The sequence below is a fragment of the Lynx canadensis genome, chromosome B3 (assembly GCF_007474595.2).
Source record: "Lynx canadensis isolate LIC74 chromosome B3, mLynCan4.pri.v2, whole genome shotgun sequence".
Taxonomy (NCBI): domain Eukaryota; kingdom Metazoa; phylum Chordata; class Mammalia; order Carnivora; family Felidae; genus Lynx; species Lynx canadensis.
In genome coordinates, this window is record NC_044308.2 from 118,161,811 (window position 1) to 118,182,180 (window position 20,370).

The 20,370-nt window shown below is 37.8% G+C and overlaps 1 protein-coding gene across 1 annotated transcript in view; it reads left to right on the plus strand.

The window, feature by feature from the left end:
• Nucleotides 1–870: 870 nt before the first annotated feature.
• RBM25 (RNA binding motif protein 25) overlaps nt 871–20,370 on the plus strand; it is a 61,677-nt gene continuing 42,177 nt past the window's right edge. The window contains exons 1-4 of the mRNA XM_030319489.2: nt 871–1,071; nt 9,225–9,345; nt 16,027–16,076; nt 17,656–17,823. Coding sequence (XP_030175349.1) covers nt 9,240–9,345; nt 16,027–16,076; nt 17,656–17,823 — 324 coding nt within the window. The 5' untranslated portion in view covers nt 871–1,071; nt 9,225–9,239. The remainder of the gene's footprint in view (nt 1,072–9,224; nt 9,346–16,026; nt 16,077–17,655; nt 17,824–20,370) is intronic.

Consider the following 20,370-nt stretch of genomic DNA (forward strand, 5'->3'; position numbering starts at 1 on the left):
GAGTAAAATCCAATAGGAAAAGCAGATAAAGAAAGGGAGTGTGTTTCAGTTTTACACACAGTGGTCAGTCTATCATCTGACGTTGTTTGTGGCTCTTCCCAAACAAGGATAAAATCTTACTTGCATTTACCTTCCAACACTCAGGGAGCCAACAACTTTATGTCCAATAAATGATAAGCCTGAGAAGAGTTGGGAAACAAAGGCCTGTAAAAAGATATTGACCGTAAAGGGCATAAATTGAAGAATCATTTATGACTAGTTTCACTTAGTTGCATTTAGTTTCATTTCCATTAATAAGTGAATTTCTTTTCAGCACCTTTGCATTACAGAATGAAAGTTGTGTTCAAAGTTTTTACAGGCTATTTTAGGTATTTCAAGTATCTTTAGCCCCCTCTTTGGCTCTACTAGTGAGCACAAGGGGTGTGCGCGTGCACTTAAAAAAAAAAAAAACAACACACCACGCCCTCTGGCAGTTATTTCTTGGTATCAAGAATAGCTGTTTTCCAGGGGAAAGTTAGCATTTGGGAGTTCGCACTAACGTGCTAGGTGAAGCCCCGTTAGCAGTCCATCCCACCTCAACGAGCCACAAAACAAGCCTGTACGCCCGGAAACACAAACTACAAAAAGTGAGAATCTAACAACCCCAGCGCCCCGCGCAGCGGAACCTTGACCTCAAGATGGCGTCTCGTAGTCATAAGATTCAATCAGCTCCAATCAAAAATGGCAGGGTGGGTCGTAATTTACAGTTCGAGCCTTTCTAGTCCCCACCAGGCTCTCCTTCTCTATGGTTATTGGCCGCTGCGTGGTGATTCAGAGCCAAAGGGAAGACTATCTATACACGTTCTTCTCTATGATTCTCCTCTTCAGTCGGCCTGGCCGCAGTGCATGCCGGGCAAGAGGAAGACCTCCAGAAGCTCCCCGCGCAGCGCGGCTGTGTTTGCGGCCTGTGCGAGTAGGCGCTTCGGAACCAGTCTCCCGGCGAGCGGTGCGCAGAAACCTCGAACCGGTGGAGCCCACTCGTAACCTGGAGCCCGGAAGGCCGCGAAGACCGTACTGTTTTCTCAGCGGCGGGTGAGTCCACGCCTCTGAACGCGTGTGGGAACCGGGAGACCCGGGAAACCGGGAGTAGGGGAAACCAGGGAGGGTGCGAAAGGGCCGGGTTGGGATTGGGGGTGAAGAGGGGTTGGGGTGGGGGAGGGGGCTGGCACGAGGCTTGGGTTTCTTCACTTCTCTAAGGCCTCGAAAACCAGTGGGCCCAGCAGGAACCCGTGGAGGCCGGGACCTACTGCCAGAGCTTTCCTCCTTGCATTGTCGCCCACTTTCTCTTTCCCTCCCACGGCCCGTCACTGAGTGGATCGCCTGGGCCTTTTCTGGGCTCCACGTTTGCCACAAAACGATCGGTCTGCCCCTGGGGAGCCCTTCCCTGAGGCCCCTTTCTAACCCGAGCCTGGGGAACCTTACTGTAGATTTTCCGGGCCTAGGACACTCTTGCCCCAGGCTTTGCCCACAAGCCAGAGAGCAGCCACCCGTTTTAGCGAGGTGCCGGCCACCAACGGATTTCTTTCCCTTCCTCTTTGGTCATCCAGAGCCCTCCACCGAGTGCACTCCCCCACACCCACTCCGGATTCGGCTAATGCCCACCTTTTTTGGCACCCTCTTGGTTTGCTTGTCTAAGATTGTGATGAGTATTGTGGTCCTGCCCCCTTCCTCCTTTGGAGGTTGCAGTAAACTATATCTCCATTCATTCTAGGCGATGACCAAGCTCCACATTAAAATGTGTTACTTCTTTCTTACTCTTCTTTGGTCTTCAGTACTTTTTAAATACGTTTTTCGAAGTAGATCTAGGAGTACGAAGATTATTTTGAAGTTATGTAATGTGGATATTTATATTGCCATGGAAAAGCCATTTTGATCCTGGGCAGAGAGGAGCAGACCAAAAGGAGGGAAGAGATTGGACTTCTCTTGTACCAGACTGCTCTAGTATGAAGTACTGTGAATTAGGTAGTTGGCAGTGGAGTATAAACAATTTTTATATGGTCTTGGGAACTTTGATTTTTAAAAGCTTTCCAAAAACATTCAGGGGCCTTGAAAGGCATTCAGTTGGTCCTCATGATTCAAGCAGATACTATACTATTCTAATTAATCTAACTTTTCTTGAAGCTTTGGTTTTTCTTCATCTGTAAATTGAGGATTATAAAAGTATCCACTTCATAGGTTATTGTTATTAGGGATTAATTGAGAAAAAGTATGTAAAATCCTTAGTGCGATGTCTAAGTCACATAGTGTTTAGTTTGCATTAACTGATACTGTTATTTAAGAGATTTCAGTGAAGTACAAGAGCCTGATCCTGACTCTTAACGTTTCGTCCAATGTACTCTGAATAGACTTTTCTAAATAAAATCAAAGTTAACCCTTAATAAAAAGTTTCTTCTTGGTATGTTATTATTAGAAAGAGGCATTGTGATACAGTGAAAACAGCCTTTGGATTGGTAATTTCAGGATAGTGGGGACCTTGGAGTCCCTACTCACTTATTGTGTTTCCATGGACAAAATAGCTTCTTCATCTGTAAAAGGACAATAATATATCTACACCAGGTAATTTGGGAGATTCAGTGAGATAATGTATGTTGAAGGCTTTTGTAAACAGAAGTAAATAAAATGTTAGTTAATACTTTTATTAAATAATAATTCTTCTGGGAGTTACCGGATTCCCATTTCTGGTCTCCAAAATATGGTTTTTCCTGTATGTATGTATGTATGTTTGAATGTTTGATTCCAAAACATTTCTAGTAAGAAAATGTTTTCATTGTCCCAATGTTGCATGTAGACACTATATGTTAATAATAGTTTGGGCCAAGGTGTTTTTTTGTTTGTTTGTTTTGTTTTTTGTTTTTGTTTTTTTTTTGTGTGGTTTGGTATCTTTTTATTTTACTGTGTTAAGGCTTTAAATCTGTTATTAAAATAAAATGAGTTCATTTTAATATTGGTAATTACTTCAGACCCGATATTAGTTTGGGATTTTCAAGTAACTTCTTGGGTCACTGATTAGCTATATAGTTTTTTCATTTATATACGATTTAAAGAAAAATTGTATTGACTATTTTGTAACTTTGGAAGCAGAAGTAGTCATCAAATCTTTTAACGTCTTACAAAAACATTCTGTGTATTTTGTTTAACCTCTTGATAGTCTTTTCTGACAACTACCACTGCCATTCCTAAGAGGATTTCGATTGATTATCCCTTAAAGTTTTTGAATAGCTTTTCTCTTGCTTTTTAAAAAAATTTTGAAACTTCAGAAAATAAAAAGAACATAACACTTACACCACCAGAATTACTGATACTGCTTTTTAGAACTTAATCAGCACAATTTCAAACTTCAAAAAAGTTGCAAGAATAGTAGAAAGAATTCTTAAATAGCTTTTCACCCAGATTCCCCAAATGATAACATTTCACAAATTTACTTTATCCTCTCCTCTTTTTCTTCATAGTTTTCTTCTGAAATGTTTTGCTAGTAAGCCACAGATGAGGTGTCCTTAGCCCTTAAATACTTAAGTGTGTATTTCTTAGAATAAGGGTATTTTCATATTTAATAGCAGTACAGTGAACAAAATCAGGAAATTAATATTGATTCAATATTATCTAATTTACAGGTCTTAATTGGATTTAGCCTGAACTTGTTCTGAATTGATACTGCTTTTTTTTTTAAAGCAACTTTACTAAGGTGTAATTGATACATAAAATACACTTGTTGTAATGTGCAATTTAATGATTTTTAGTAAGTGTTCAGAGTTGTGTGACTGTTACCCCCAAAAGGATCCTTCTTTCCGGTTTGCAAGTCACTCCCTGTTCCCACCTCAGCTCCAGACTACCACTAATTTTTCTCTGTAAATAGTATCGCTTTTTAATCATTGAAAATGGTAAAACCGCAAAGTGGAAAGCTAAGAAAAAGATCACGTCCCTTTCTGGAGACTTAAAACACTTGAGTGTTTTCATACCTCTGAAAAGCTTTCCTGCAAAAGAAACATTTTGTTAATCAAGCATTTCCTATTCTTCTTTGGATATGGAATACTCTTTCCTAGGAATAGTTCCCGAAGACTCCACTTCTGTAGAAATTCAGTTTGAGATGCGGTTTTGAGGGGCTTGCTTTCCTTAGGCTGGGACAGGTATGTCAGTCCATTGTACCTTGTAGGCTGTAAGCAGAGCAGGGAACAATACACGCTACAGTATTGATCACTTATATTCAATGAAGAGCTACTGGACTGGCAGTGTAACTGTAGGAAAATAATGTTTAGAAAAGAATCTGACACACAATTGGAGCTAGATATTTGTTGAATGAATGAGTTGTATAAGTATTTGTTCAGGAGAATCTGTTGGTTCATTTGCCTCTTACCATTCAGAAATTTGGCACACCGGGTCTGGATGGGGTTAGCCAGTAAATCTATTCCGGGTGAAATATTTTTTCTATTGGGATAAAGCTGCAATGGAGGAATGGTTATTAGCAGTAAATGGTGTGAGAAAAGGAGTGATTTAACAGCATAAGGAGAAAAAAAAAACATAAAGAGGAAAAAGTGAAAAAAAGAAAAGCAGAATGCACGCGTATGTTGAGTGGTAGGGGTACATGTTATTTAAAGTTTTTTTATTTTGGACAGAGGAAACTAGATTTATTGAGATAAAATTTACATACAATAAAATGCACCCATTTAATTTCAGTGAATTTTGACAAACGCGTAATAAATCTGTATGACCACTGCCACACTAAAGTAGGCACTAAAGATAGGGAATACTCGCGTGATAGGTGCTCATTTTGTTACTTTGGGCTATAAGGTTTCATACTGAGCCGGTAAAAATGCTTTGAGCCTTCTAGGGGCGCTTGGCTGGCTCAGTGGGAAGAACATGTGGCTCTTAATCTCGGGGTTGTGAGTGTGAGCCCCACGTTGGGCGTAGACATTGCTTAAAAATAAAATCTTACTAAAAAAAAAAATGCTTTGAGCCTTCTAAAAGTGAAGCCCTCCAGAGTGAAAGTGAAAAATACAAGTATTTTGTAAATGTTACCTAAATCATTTCAGTGCTAATAAAATAACCTTTGCAACTCTCTTTTTCTTAAACTCCTTGTGTGATCCCTCAGCAATTGGCTACACTTGAAATACGTACATCCAGAATCTAACACTTTGACCACCTATTCCAGACCACCCTCTCCTGTCTGTATTATTATAGTAGTCCTTTGCATCTCCACTTGTTCTCCAGTCTCATTAACACAGTGGCCAGTGACGCTATTAAAATGCCAGTCTTACTAACACAGTGGCCAGTGACGCATTTAAAGTGTAAGTCAGGTCAAAAGCCTTTCAAATGTTTTCCATCTCAGAGTAAAAATCAAAACTGTTGCAGTGGCCTACTAAGTACTACATTCTGTGAGCCCGCTCCCCCAAGTAATACTTGGCATTTATCTTTGCTTTCCTCAAGTACTCTGCTCCAGCTGTTGGCCTTGTTTTTCCTCCCACAAAACACTACATGATCACCTCAGGCTCCTATATTTGCTGTTTTCTTTGCTTGGAAGGCTGTTGCCTCCATATATGAGGCTTCCTGTCTTGGCCTCTTTGGAGTCTTCGTTCAGTTTGCCTATCTTCTTTGTGAGGCCCAACCACCATATTTAAAGTAAAGTGCTCCCATGTTCTTTTCCCTACTTTATTCTACAACGTACCTACCAACTTTTTGTTGTTATTTTATTTTTTTAACTTACATCCAAGTTAGCATATAGTGTAACAATGATTTCAGTAGATTCCTTAATGCCCCTTACCCATTTAGCCCATCCTCCCTCCCACAACCCCTCCAGTAACCCTCTGTTTGTTCTCCATATTTAAGAGTCTCAATGTTTTTCCCCCTCCCTGTTTTTATATTATTTTTGCTTTCCTTCCCTTTCCTTGTGTTCATTTGTGTCTTAAAGTCCTCATATGAGTGAAGTCATATGATATTTGTCTTTCTCTGACTAATTTTGCTTAGCATAATACCCTCTAGTTCCATCCACATAGTTGCAAATGGCAGGATTTCATTCTTTGTGATTGTTGGAGTAATACTCCATTGTATATGTATAGTATATCTTCTTTACCCATTCATCCATCGATGGACATTTGGGCTTTTTCCATACATCGGCTATTGTTGATAGTGTACCTACCAACTTTGAATCTCCATATAATTTATTATGAGAATATTACAATTTATCAACTGTAGGTAAAAACTGATCAGCTTTGCTTACGGTTATAAAAGTATTCTTAGTCATTTTCACACATGCCAAAACATAAAAGTTTATGTTGAAAAAAGTGGTTGATACTCTCACTTTAGGGTGTTTAAAGTGAACATTAATATTGGTCAGTGATCATCAGAATTGTTTGTTTTCTGACCATAGGAGGGACCATTATCTTATTAAGATACCTTTCTTTACCTTTGAAGTTTCACCTATGAATAAGCAAGTTTTGGATGGTTTTAAATGAAAGGGACATATAACAAAAATTAGAAGTGAATAGAATGCATACGTTAGCATAAAACATATAATCTGGTTATTCTTACAGAATGAATTCTACATTTAAGAGCCATGAAATACAATTGAAACACCAAGAACATAAAGGGTTTTAAAAAAATGGTTACAGCTTAATACTTGGCAATAAATTCATGCTCCGGTCTTTGTAAAAACATTGTGAGGCTAGACACTGGGTCATTGCTAGCATAGAAATTGGCACATGGGAGCTTGTTAATAAATTTGTTTACTGATTCATTCACTAATTTATTTATTCAACAGGTATTAATACCAACTGCCCTCCTAAGAAAGTGCTGAGATAGAGTATTATAATGATAATAGAAGAGCTTCTGTAAGTAGGACAGTAGCCCTCTTTTGAAAGGAGATACACTTCTGCCCCCTCCTGTAGAATGTTTGTTTTTATTTTTGGGCAAAAAGTATTACAAAAAGATTAAAAATTCAACACATTTATAATATTAAATTAGTTCCATTTTTTCCTTTTTAATTTATGCTGATGCTTAAGATTTTAAAGCATTTTCCAGTACCTTATTTTCTAAGTGTATGAAATTCTAGGAATTTGTTTTACCTGTAAAGCTTTGTAGATATTTTAAGTGTACTGTGTTTTCTGAAATGGAAGTTTAGATTTTATAGAATTATCCTAAATAATCCTGTATTATCCTAACTTATTAAGTCAACACTGAGGAAGAACAGCTGTGAGCCTGAAGGACATGCTTATCTAAGACTGTTTTAAAGAAAAGTCTAATAAACAGGTAAAAAGATACTCAACCTCATTAGTGATTAAGGAAATACATATTGAAATGAGAGTATTTTTTACCTATGAGACTGTTATAATTTAAACACTGATTTACTCCAGTGATGTTGAGGATCTGAGGAAAGGGCATACATACCCATGTATTGGTGGTGAGGATATAAATTTGTATGTTAGTTTTGGAGGATGATTTGGAGGTAAAGTGTAGATACATACAGTACTAAGCTCTGTTATAAAATTATTTGCACAGGTGCATAGATTTATATATCTAGTATGTCTAAGAATGTTCAATGTTATTTGTAAGAGGCAAAATGTGGAGCCAATCATCCTTGTTGATTGAATAATTATTGTATACCTGTATTATGGTAGTTTACTGCATTATAAAGTTGGGATAGAACTTTGTGAACTGATATGAAGAGATGTTAATGATAATGAAGGAGAAATGCACGTAACAATATAGTATGATTATACTGTTTGCAGAAAAACACAAATAATTATATGTTAGTTTGTGTATAGAAAGCTATTTAGAAGAATACAACGGTATATACCAAACTGTTGGGATTAGGGGGCGAGGAAGTGGAAGACATGCACTTTTTATCTTCTCTCTTCTGAAGGGTGAGTAAATCAGTGTATGAAATACACACACAGAAATAGTACAAATGTTCTTTAAAAGCTTCAAACAACTCTAGACCCCTTCAGTTGTAGAGTGTAGGTGAAATTTTTCCTAGTATCCAACAAACATCCTGTTCATTAAATTGCTGCTATTTAGTGCCATCACTGATATGGGATCACTGATTTTGGCTGCTTTTTAAAATTGGTACATGGAATCTTCCTAGGGCATCACATTGTTTTTCTACTTTTTCTTATAGTTCTGGACACTCAAGTATGTTGATGAAAATATAAAATTTGCTCATAAAGGAGTCTTAAATACATTCATTAAGCTAAAACACAAAATTAGGGGCGCCTGGGTGGCGCAGTCGGTTAAGCGTCCGACTTCAGCCAGGTCACGATCTCGCGGTCCGTGGGTTCGAGCCCCGCGTCAGGCTCTGGGCTGATGGCTCAGAGCCTGGAGCCTGTTTCCGATTCTGTGTCTCCCTCTCTCTCTGCCCCTCCCCCGTTCATGCTCTGTCTCTCTCTGTCCCAAAAATAAATAAACGTTGAAAAAAAAAAATTAAAAAAAAAAAAATCTTTAAAACACAAAATTAAATTTCTTTTAAGTAACATAAATCAAATGAAGCGATTCAGTGTATTCTTACATTAAATCAAATGCTAACATCTGATTCTTGAATTTCATTCATTCATTGAATTTCATTCAAGAATGGTTAAGAGTTTTGCTTTTATCAAAAATTATGACATCTTTCTCACTGTCACAAATTTTATGTTCTTTATATCTGAATGGTTACCATGTGACCTGATGTCAGGCGGTTTCTTCCCCCTCAGGTTTATAGTTTACTGAGACAGACAGTCATTTGTCCTTGAGGAACTGGCCAACATTGAGTCAACAAATACTGCGTAACTTTGTACATTTAGTTTTCAGGGTGCTGATGTGTGTAAAAAATGACTGCATCAGAACACTTAAAAAAAAAACTGTTAGATAACCTTCCTGGATTCTGAGTTTGGTTTAAAAAGATTCGTTGATGTTTGGTTTTTAATTTTTGGATATTAACTGAACCTCAAAATTTTTTTCTTCCTTTATATGTATTCCCACATGATTGTAGGAGTCTATCCTGAATTTAGATCGTGTACATTTTGGGAACTTATTTTAGAAAAGATCTAAGTTTTAAAAATTCTCAATGGACAGACAGAGAAAAGAGGGTCTTTGCCAACTACTTTGGGTAAGAAAACTTTAGAATTTTGCAGATACTCTAAAAATGAAGGCCAACAAACCAGGCATATCAAATTGCAAAGATTTCAAATAAAATGATTTGTCATGATTTTTTTCTTTAGACCGCTGCAGTAAGAATGTCTTTTCCCCCTCATTTGAATCGCCCTCCCATGGGAATCCCAGCACTCCCACCAGGGATTCCACCCCCACAGTTTCCTGGTTTTCCTCCACCTGTACCTCCAGGTAAGTTTGTGGATATTGTTGTTTCTTTAACCTGCAGTTTCATCATTACACTGTTAACTTTAGGAAAATGATATGTGTTAGTAGTAAAGATGTCTGTTAGCATCCTTTTGTAAATGTGATGTATCATTTTCCTGTGGCAGTACTTTTCTCTCTAGGTGAGTATCAAATTCATCTGGGGAGGTTAAAAAAAAAAAAAACGCTTTATTTAAAAAAAAAAATAGGGGGGTGTCTGGGTGGCTCAGTCAGTTGAGCGTCCGACTTTAGCTCAGGTCATGATCTCTCAGTTCATGAATTCGAGCCCCGCATCAGGCTCTGTGCTGACAGCTCAGAGCCTGGAGCCTGCTTCAGATTTTGTGTCTTCCTCTCTCTCTGCCCCTCCCCCACTCATGCTCACTCTGTCTCTGTCTCTCTCTCTCAAAAATAAACATTAAACAAAAATTTAAAAAGGCAGTACGTTCATATGGTTCAGTCATCAAAAAGGTATACAGTGAATACTTTTCCTTGAATTCCTACATAACTTACTACTATCTCTTACCGAAAGAGGGAAACTTATTTTTATTTAACTTTTTTGTATTTAAAAAATTTTTTTTTAACATTTACTTATTTTTGAGAGAGACAGAGACAGAACGTGAGTGGGGGAGGGGCAGAGAGAGAGGGAGACACAGAATCCGAAACAGGCTCTAGTCTCTGAGCTGACAAAGCCCGATGCGGGGCTCAAACTCATGGACTATGAGATCATGACCTGAGTTGAAGTCGGATGCCCAACCGACTGAGCCACCCAAGTGCCCTGAGAGGGAAACTGTTTTAAACAGTCATTAGTTTCTTTATTCTTCCAGATACTTTTTAGTACATATTACATGCCATCACAAGTATATATTCTTTTATCCAATGTTTTTTTTTTTTTTCTTAATATAGATGTATAGTAGCATCCTATATGTACTGTTCTACCCCTTTTTTTATGCTTGATAATATATTTTGGAGAGCTTTCCAGATTACCTATAAAAGCTTCCTCTCTCCAAAGCTCTTTGAGGTCTAAAGAAAAAGAATTTTTTTTTTCAGGCCCTACTCCAACCCACTGATTCAGATCCTCAAGGTACTGGGGCCTAGGAATGTTTATTTTCAATAAGTTCATAGGCGGATCCTAAGGATCTATTTAAGCAAAACTAAGAGAACCCACATTTGAGAACCATTATCTTTTTATTTTTATTTTTTAACATTTATTTATTATTGAGAGACAGACACAGAGTGTGAGCAGAGGAGGGGTAGAGAGAGTGGGAGACACAGAATCCGAAGCAGGTGAGAACCATTATCTTGAGGTACATCTTAACATTGCTTGACCTAGAGAGCAAGAGTTTTCCTTTGGTTTATGGGCAATAGTTCAGATATTTTTAACAGGGCTGAAAAAATTTTATACAAAATCACCTTCTCTTCCAAAAGACAGTATCTTAAGAGCTGTCCTTAATTTGTATGTGAAAAGTTTTGCTTTTCTTATGTTTGCTTTTTTGCTGAAATCAGCAAATGATCCTGTAAATAATCCAGAAATATTTGAGGAAAGCTTTTTTTTTTTTAATTAAAATTTTTTAAAATTAATTTATTTATTTTGAGAGTGAGTGAGTGCATGCAGGGGACAGGCAGACGGGGAGAGAGAGAATCCCAAGCAGGCTCTGTACTGACAGCACAGAGCCTAATGTGGGGCTCGAACTCACCAACGGTGAGATCATGACCTGAGCTGAAATCAAGAGTCAGATGCTTAACCGCTTAGCCACACAGGCATCCTGTTTGAGGGAAGCCTTATATCAGAGACCTGTTTTTAACTATTGGATTATCTATTTGAAATTAGTGTTTTACTGTTGAGAGATCAACAGTACATTGAAGTTGGCTCATAAGATGGGTTGTTAATTCACAACACATTCTACGGACTCAGTTTTGAGGCCTCCTACTCCTAGGGCAAGTATATAGCAGTGTTGGAGTAGGTATGAAAAGCCACAAGATAAACATGGCTGAGAGACAACGCGAGTGGGGTAGAGGCAGAGAGAGAGGACACAATCTGAAGCAAGCTGTCTGCACAGAGCATGATGCTTGAATCTACGAATCTCTAGATCATGACCTGAGCCAAAGTCAGACACTTAACCAACTGAGCCACCAGGTGTCCCCCATGATATATTTTTTTAAACAAAACCCTTGTGTTATATAGCTTTATAGGAAAGAATAGTTTACTTTTTAAAAAATTTCTTTATGAAGAAATTTAAGGGATTGGGAATGAAGCATAATCACTTATTCAGAATCAGGAAAGATGACTGAAAGATCAGTGCCTTAATTTCCCTACTAGTAGATTGGTTTTATAGAAAAGATTTAAATTCCTTTGTTGGGGTACCTGGGTGGCTCAGTCGGGTTGAGCTTCCGACTCTTGACTTTGGCTCAGGTCATGATCTAATGGTTCATGGGTTTGAGTCCTGCATTGGGCTCTTCACTGACAGTGTGGAGCCTGCTTGGATTCTCTCTCTCCCTCTCTATCTCTGCCCCTCCTTGCTTGTGCGCATGCGCTTTCTCTCCGTGTGTGTGTGTGTGTGTGTGTGTGTGTGTGTGTGCGCGCGCGCGCGCGCTCTCTCCCTCAAAATAAATAAACTTTAAAAAAAGTTTAACTCCTTTTTTTTTTTAAAGAGCAAATACTGGGGCGCCTGGGTGGCGCAGTCGGTTAAGCGTCCGACTTCAGCCAGGTCACGATCTCGCGGTCCGTGAGTTCGAGCCCCGCGTCGGGCTCTGGGCTGATGGCTCAGAGCCTGGAGCCTGTTTCCGGTTCTGTGTCTCCCTCTCTCTCTGCCCCTCCCCCATTCATGCTCTGTCTCTCTCTGTCCCAAAAATAAATAAACGTTAGAAAAAAAAAAATTAAAAAAAAAATAAATAAAAAAAATAAAGAGCAAATACTAAATTTAACCTTTTCTGATGAACATTATACCAAATTATTAAACACAAGTAGAAGATAAATGAAACCTGTTTCTCTTAAGACTACTCTCTGCAACTGTTAAAAACTGAGAACAAACTGAGGTTTGATGGGGGGTGGGAGGGGGAGGGTGGGTGATGGGTATTGAGGAGGACACCTTTTGGGATGAGCACTGGGTGTTGTATGGAAACCAATTTGACAATAAATTTCATATATTAAAAAAAAAAAAAGACTACTCTCTGCATATCTTTTAAAATGGGTCAGCAGGGGGCACCTGGGTTAAGTGTCCAACTCTTGATTTTGGCTCAGGTTGTGATCTCACGGTTGGTGGATTCAAGCCCCGTGTGGGGCTCTTTGCTGACAGTGTGGAGTCTGCTTGGGATTCTCTGTCCCTCCCCTGTTCACGTCTTCTCTTTCTCTCTGTCTCTGTCTCTCTCTCAAATAAATAAGTGAACATTAAAAAAAAAAAAAAGGTGGGTCAGCTGCTCCTGAAACTAGATTGTAAGTGTTTCTTCTTGCCTGTTTGGTCATTGCCATACTAATGTGGGCATTTATTCAGAATAACACTATTAATTCTGATTCTGTTTATAATAGCATACAGTATCATTTCTGTTCAGGGAAATATACTTGGGTGATAAATCAGACTTTAGTTGCAACTCATTGTGCATTCTTTGTAGGGCATCAATACTTTAAAAGGTAAATAATAAAGTAGTATGCTAAACTCGTGTAGTAATTCAAGACCACACATAACCCATGTTCATGAATCATTTTCTTCTCTTGCTTATTAATGCAATTAATTGCACTTTTAAGTGTGATGGTCAAATTCTATATTAAATTAGAAAATAAATTTGAAAAATAACCGTAATTTTTCCCTAAAGAGTAATATATGCATATAGAAAAAGAAAGTTTTTTCCCCATAGTTTTTGAGAATTCCCTTCCCCAAACATAGCCTTTGTTACCAGTTTGTAGTGTGCACGCTTCAGAGATGAACTATGCATATCCTGATGTGTTTGCTTTTGTATACTCTTTCCCTGCTTCTGTTTTTCTTTATTTTCTTTTAAATTTAAAAAAAAATTTTTTTTTTTTTTTGAGAGAGAGCAAGAGCATGGGCACACATGCAAGCCAAGGGAGTGATGGAGAGAGAGGGAGGGAGAGAATCTTAAGCAGGCTCCATCCTCAGCACATAGGGCTTGATCCCACAACCCTGGGATCATGACCTGAGCCAAAATCAAGAATCCTACACTCAAGCGACAGAGCCACCCAGGTGCCCTCCCTCTTATTTCTGTCTTTTAAAAACAGCATAGTATTGCACTGTTCACGCTTTGTATACTTAGCATGTATAGATCTTTGTAATGAGTAGTAATACATTCTCTATTATGAATTTCATATTGCATGAAATTTAGTAAGTTGGGCTAAGAAATGTATTATTCAGGGGTGCCTGGGTGGCTCAGTCGGTTGAGCGGCCGACTTCGGCTCAGGTCATGATCTCGTGGTCCGTGAGTTCGAGCCCCGCGTCGGGCTCTCAGAGCCTGGAGCCTGTTTCAGATTCTGTGTCTCCCTCTCTCTGACCCTCCCCTGTTCATGCTCTGTCTCTCTCTGTCTCAAAAACAAATAAACGTTAAAAAAAAAATTAAAAAAGAAATGTATTATTCAAATTTTAGTATCTATTAAAAAGGAACAAACAATGGGGCACCTGGGTGACTCAGTTGGTAGAGCATGTTACTCTTGATCTCAGGGTTGTGAGTTTGAGCCCCATGTTGGGTTTAGAGCTTACTTTATTATTATTACTATTTTTATTTTTAATGTTTATTTTTGAGAGAGAGAGACAGAGCCAGAGTGGGGGAGGGGCACAGAGAGAGGGATACACAGAATCTGAAGCAAGCCCCAGGCTCTGAGCTGTCAGCACAGAGCCGAACTAGGGGCTTGGACTCACAAACTGTGAGATTGTAACCTGAGCCGAAGTTGGATGCTCAATCATGGGAGCCACCCAGGCACCCCTAGAGCTTACTTTAAAAGAAAAGGAAAAAACATTTTTTTTCTACTATGTCTTTCTGACTTTTTCTTTAACAGCTTACCTATGGAAAAGGTGCCATATAGATTACAGTTGATTAAAAGGGGGGAGGATTTAGTTTTTATTTTACAAAGTGAAAACTTTAGATAGGTTGATGAATTCTAGTTTTGAGCATCCACTGTATTTAAGTGCTACACACAAATGATCTCCCTAAGTCTCATAGGTACTCCAAAGAAATGATTACCTTACCACAATTGAGGAAACTGTAGCTTAAGAGTTTGGCCACGGTTGCATAGTTAGGCATGACATAACGATGAGTTGAACCCAGGTTTGATTCCGAAGTCTTTTATTTTTTTTTTAAGTTTAATTACTTAATCTCTACATTCAGTGTGATCTCACAACCCTGAAATCAAGAGTTGCATGCTCTTCCCACTGAGCCAGCCAAGCACTTCTATGTTTTTTCCGTTTTTGTAATATTCTTTTGGTGTATTGATAGGAATCCTGATTTTTCTCATTTAAAAGTTATTTTAAGTGAGTTATATTGGAAGATAAATGGATAATGTTAAATGTTTAAGAATTTATTACCAGTCTTAGCTGGAGAATTCTTTTAAGTTGATGTTAAATTTGAACTGAAGAGCGACTTCGGAACTTCTTGAGATGTATTTAGAAGCATTTTAAAATTTATGTTAGAAAACTGGACAAAATCTTTCACTGATTTTTGCCCTCATTACATTCTTTTTCTTAGTACTCAAATGGTAAGATTTCATTAGTTATATACACAAGGACACTCTATATAGTAGCCATTGATTGGTAAATAACGTAGTTAAAAACAAAAATGCAGATTTCACTACGATGTCAGTAATAGCCCATTAATCTCTCTTAAACCTTCAGAGCAGCAGATACTTGTCTTAGAGATTTTCTTTGACACTGACTGACATTCCTGGTCATATTTTTTGCATGATTTATTTTGAATTTTTTAAATTAATTAATTTATTTTTAATTTCTTTAAAGTAAGCTCTATGCACAACGTGGGGCTTGAACACATGACCCCGAGATTAGGAGTCTCATGCTCCACTGACTGAGCTACCTAGGCTGCCTTATTTTTTTAATTTTTAGAGAGAGTGTGAGCAGGGTAGAGGGGCAAAGGGAGGCTAATCTTAAAGCAGGCTACACACTCAGTGCAGAGCCTGACTTGGGGCTCGATCTCATGACCCTGGGATCGTGATCTGAGGTGAAATCAAGAGTTGGACACTCAACTAACTAAGCCACCCAGGTGCCCCTGATTTTTGTTTTTATTAAAGAACCAGCAATAACACGATTCTATGTAGGTTTCCAGATTAATTTCTCATTTGATACCTTTTTTTTTTTAACCTTTTGAAGGATTCATTAATACTGTTGTTTACCCATAAGTGAACCTGTATTTGTGTAAGTTACTGGCTTTCAGGATGTACTGAATCAGATGAACATGAATCAACAACTATAGAGTTTTTTAAACTTCTGAGACGAAAGCATATTGTGGCAGCCTTTTTGCTTTTTGAATAGTTTTTTTTGTTGTTATGTAAGTTTATATGGACTGGTCTGATGCCCCATTGCTTTTGAAAATAAGGCATTCATCAATATCTCATTGTCATTAGTCCTGCATTTTTATCTGTTGGTATGGCATGTAGTTGATATAGAATGTAGTCTTATATACTTGTATTCTTACAATTTATTATGCTTTTTTTCTCAGGGACCCCAATGATTCCTGTACCAATGAGCATTATGGCTCCTGCTCCAACTGTAAGTACAATTTTAAGGAGGAATGAGGGGATACAGTAGTAATACTTCTTTTAAAGCTAAACAACTTGATAAAGTATTTTAGTTTAAAAGAATGATGGGGAGTGAGAGCATCCATGTTTTTGAGTATCATTTTCACTCAGCTATGCATATTATGCAGTTGTCCCTAAAATAGGCTCCCTAAATAGTTTTATGATTTCCCTCGTATTCTCTACACTCTTCATATACTTGTTCTTTCAGATTTAGGACATTGGTTTTTTCACCATTCTCTCATTTTGTCTTGGTCCTGGGAGATAGGAGAATGATCTGACATGCCTAATCTCATAAAAGAAAGAAAAAATACTGTAGGAATGATCTTAGCAGAAATTTAAATTCTGAAGTGAAATTTGAGTTGAATATATTTCCATTCTTTCCTCATACCTACCTAATTTTTAGCCCCTTCCAACCTATTTTTTCTCTGTTGTCTGTTATGGTATCTTTAAGCTTTGTCAAGTTTTATTGAAGCCTTTACTCTGCTAAACTGTTTCATTTTCAGTCTTCTTAAGCCTTAATTCTTCACATTCATCAAAGCTTTCGTACATTCTCAGCATCTTCATTAAGAATGCTAACATGCTACTACAGATGAATAAATAATAATCCTCTTAACTGTTATTTAGCCAGAATTTTTCTTTGAGTTAACTGGTAGAATATGAAGCTTCATTTGGAATTCTATGAGGGAGGGTAGATCTCATTACTTTCAACTGTATCTCTACCTGTGGATTTTGAAATGGGAGGGAGAAGGAGGTGTTACCTATATTAAAAAGGAGATGGTAACTCTGTGGGGAAACAAATCTGTTGTGAGGCCGACCGCTAAGAAGATACGGTTCTTCAGACCAAGGGGAGGTCTAATTTTTCTTGGATCAGATACCCATTGTTGGGGTATTTTGGAAAACCTCCACCTGACAGGTACTTACTGTCTTGCATTTCAGCCTAGGAAAAGGTGGGACTTGGGGTTTGGAGCAGCTCCCTCAGTTCACCACTCTTTATTCAGTGCCTTCTGTGGATGTTTTGCTAAATTCAGTTTCAGACGTAAAAATGAGTAAGATTGGTTCTCTGGGAAGTTGAAAGTTACAAAGGAAAAGTAAAAAATGCAACTGATAAAGGTAAATTTTAAGTTGTGGAGAATGCTGTGAGAGTATTTGAATACTCTTGTCAGAGGATTAGCAGGGATAATTGAAATTTGCTTTTATGTTTGTACAGAGTAGAGTTGTGACGGATCTCCTGGATATATTTGATAATTTTAAATGACTTATGATATCGTGGACATTTAAGAATTAGGTCTTAAATATAAAGAAATTTCCATCCAAGTTATTTTTATTTCCTTTTCCAAGTTGTTTTTAAAAGAAAGGTTATCTAATAGTAGAACTTGTCGCAAATAATTTTGTGTTAATGAAAAATGATAAGAGCTTTAGATTAGGTATGTAGAACCTTTACTAATTGCTGTGTATGCACTACTTAAAAATTGTTGTTAGCTTAATGTTACATTAAACGTGATGGGAATTTAATTGCCAGGTCCAATTTTACTGCCTTTTTTTCACTCTAGGTTTTAGTACCCACTGTGTCCATGGTTGGAAAGCATTTGGGAGCAAGAAAGGATCATCCAGGCTTAAAGGCTAAAGAAAATGATGAAAATTGTGGTCCCACTACTACAGTTTTTGTTGGCAACATTTCTGAGAAAGCTTCAGACATGCTTATAAGACAGCTCCTTGCTGTAAGTGTTAAACTGTTTCTCATTTTTAAGTTTTATTATCGATTTCAAATTTATGAAAACACAGAAAGGACTGAATAATCCTTTTCTGCTTTTTATTTTGAAAATGTTCAATCCTGCAAAACAGTTGAGTGAATAGTATAGTGAAACACAATTTTGTTTTGCCACATTTATTTTCTACCCGTGCGCACACACACACCCCACACACATTTTTTCTGAATGATTGGAGATTAAGTTGTGATGTGATGTTTCATCTCTAAATACTTCCTGTTTTTCCTAAGATGGAGGACATTCTCCTATATGATCACAAAACCATCATCATACTTAAGAAATTTAAGGCTGGGATACCTGGGTGATGCAGTTGGTTAAGCATCTGACTTGGGCTCAGGTCTTGATCTCAAGGTTGGTGAGCTCTAGCCTCACTGGGGATGAGCTCGAGCCCTCCCACTCCCACTCTCCCTGTCTTTGCCCCTTGTGGAATTCTCTCTCTTTCCCTCTTTCTCTGCCCCTCGCTCACTTGTGCGTTCTCTCAAAAAAAAAAAAAAAAAAAAAAATTAAAGGCTGATACAGTATTTTTTCCCGCTGATATAATATTGTTAACTGAATGTATTTACAGTTCATATGTAATTTTCCCAATAATCTCCATAATTGCTGCATTTTGTTTATCTATGATTCAGTCAAGGATTATACATTGTACTGAATTGTTATACTTTGTTGGCAGGGCAGAGACTGACATGAGGCTCATAAGAGCATAAGGTCACGACCTGAGCCTCATGACCTGAGCCAAAAATCAAGAGTTGGATGCTTAACCACAGAGCCACCCTGGCGCCCCTAGACATCTTCTCTAATACAGAATAGCTTCCTGTCTTTTGCTTGTTTGTTTGCTTGTTTTGTTTTTGTTTTTCATGACATTGACATTTTTTTTAAAAAGGTTTATTTTTGAGAGAGACAGAGGGAGAAGCGCGAGCACAGGGAGGGGCAGAGACAGAGGGAGACAGAAAATCTGGAGCAGTCTCTAGGCTCCAAGCTGTCAGCTCAGGGCCCAGCTCAGGGCTCAGACTCACTAATTGTGAGATCGTGACCTGAACCAAAGTCAGATGCTTAACTGACTGAGCCACCCAGGTGCCCCTGACATTGATGTTTAAAAAAATTTTTTTTAAATGTGTATTTATTTTTGAGAGAGAGAGCATGGACAGGAGAGGGGCAGAGGATACAAAGTGGGCTCTGTGCTGACAGCCTGATGTGGGGCTTGAACTCATTAACTGTGAGGTCATGACCTGAGGTGAAGTCAGACACTTAACAGACTGAGCCATCCAGTTGCCTCATTGGTTTTCTTTTTTTCTTAGTTTAAAAATTTTTATCCTGGGACGGGTGGGTGGCTCAGTTGGTTAAGCTTCGGACTTTGGCTCAGGTCATGATCTCGCTTGTTAGTGGGTTCGAGCCCCATGTTGGGCTCTGGGCTGACAGCTCAGAGCCCTGAGCCTGCTTCAGATTCTGTGTCGCCCTCTCTCTCTCCCCTTTCTGCTCATGCTCTGTCCCATGCCCTCTCTCTCTCTCAAAAATAAACAGAAAAAAAAAAAAGATTAAAATTTTTATCCTGGTGATAAATGCACTTTAAGTGAAATAATAATGATTTTATAATAAAAAACAACAGTGCCTGTACTCTCTCCCTCCATAATCTCCTCTGTTTTTTAAAGAAGTTATTTTAAAATCTTCTCCTTTTTGATTTTATTGCCATTTCTGTTTTGTAGAGTGTATGATCCTTGAATTAAAAAATGTTTAGGAAATAAACACCACAAAACCTAGCTTCGTCAGATTCAGTATTTTGTGATACTATCTCTAGATTTTTTTCTTAAGAGATAAATCATTACAGTTGGCCCCAATTCCCACTTCTTTTTTCACAGAAGTAATTATCAGAGGTAAACCACTATCCTAAATTTGGTGTTTATCATTCATGTGTGTATTTCTTACTTTAATTACATATTTATACATTCAGAAAATTTATAATTAAATTTTAATTCTATACTATATAACTTGTTTTTTTTCACCTAATATATATATACCTTTAGTTTACTTATTGCTATGTACCATTGGATTGTAGTAATGTACCATGAATTTTAAATTTTCTTTTTTTTTTAAATTTTTTATTATTTATTTATTTATTTATTTATTTATTTATTTATTTATTTAGAGATAGGGACAGAAACAGAGCATGAGCAGGGGAGGGGCAGAGAGAGAGGGAGACACAGAATCCGAAGCAGGCTCCAGGCTCTGAGTTGTCAGCACAGAACCCAATGTGGGGCTTGAACTCACAAACCAAGAGATCATAACCTGGAATTTAAAATTTTCTAATGATAGTCTTATGGATTGTTTCTATTTCTTGACACTATGTTTTGCTGTATGATTACTGGTAATGTCATGTCTTCAGTGAACATGAAAAAACTTCTGTCATGTATTCTCTTAGAAGTGGAATTTCTGAGTCTTATAGCATATTTATCTTCAGTTTTACGAGATAATGCCAACTTTTTTCCAAAGGAATGTTGGGAGGAC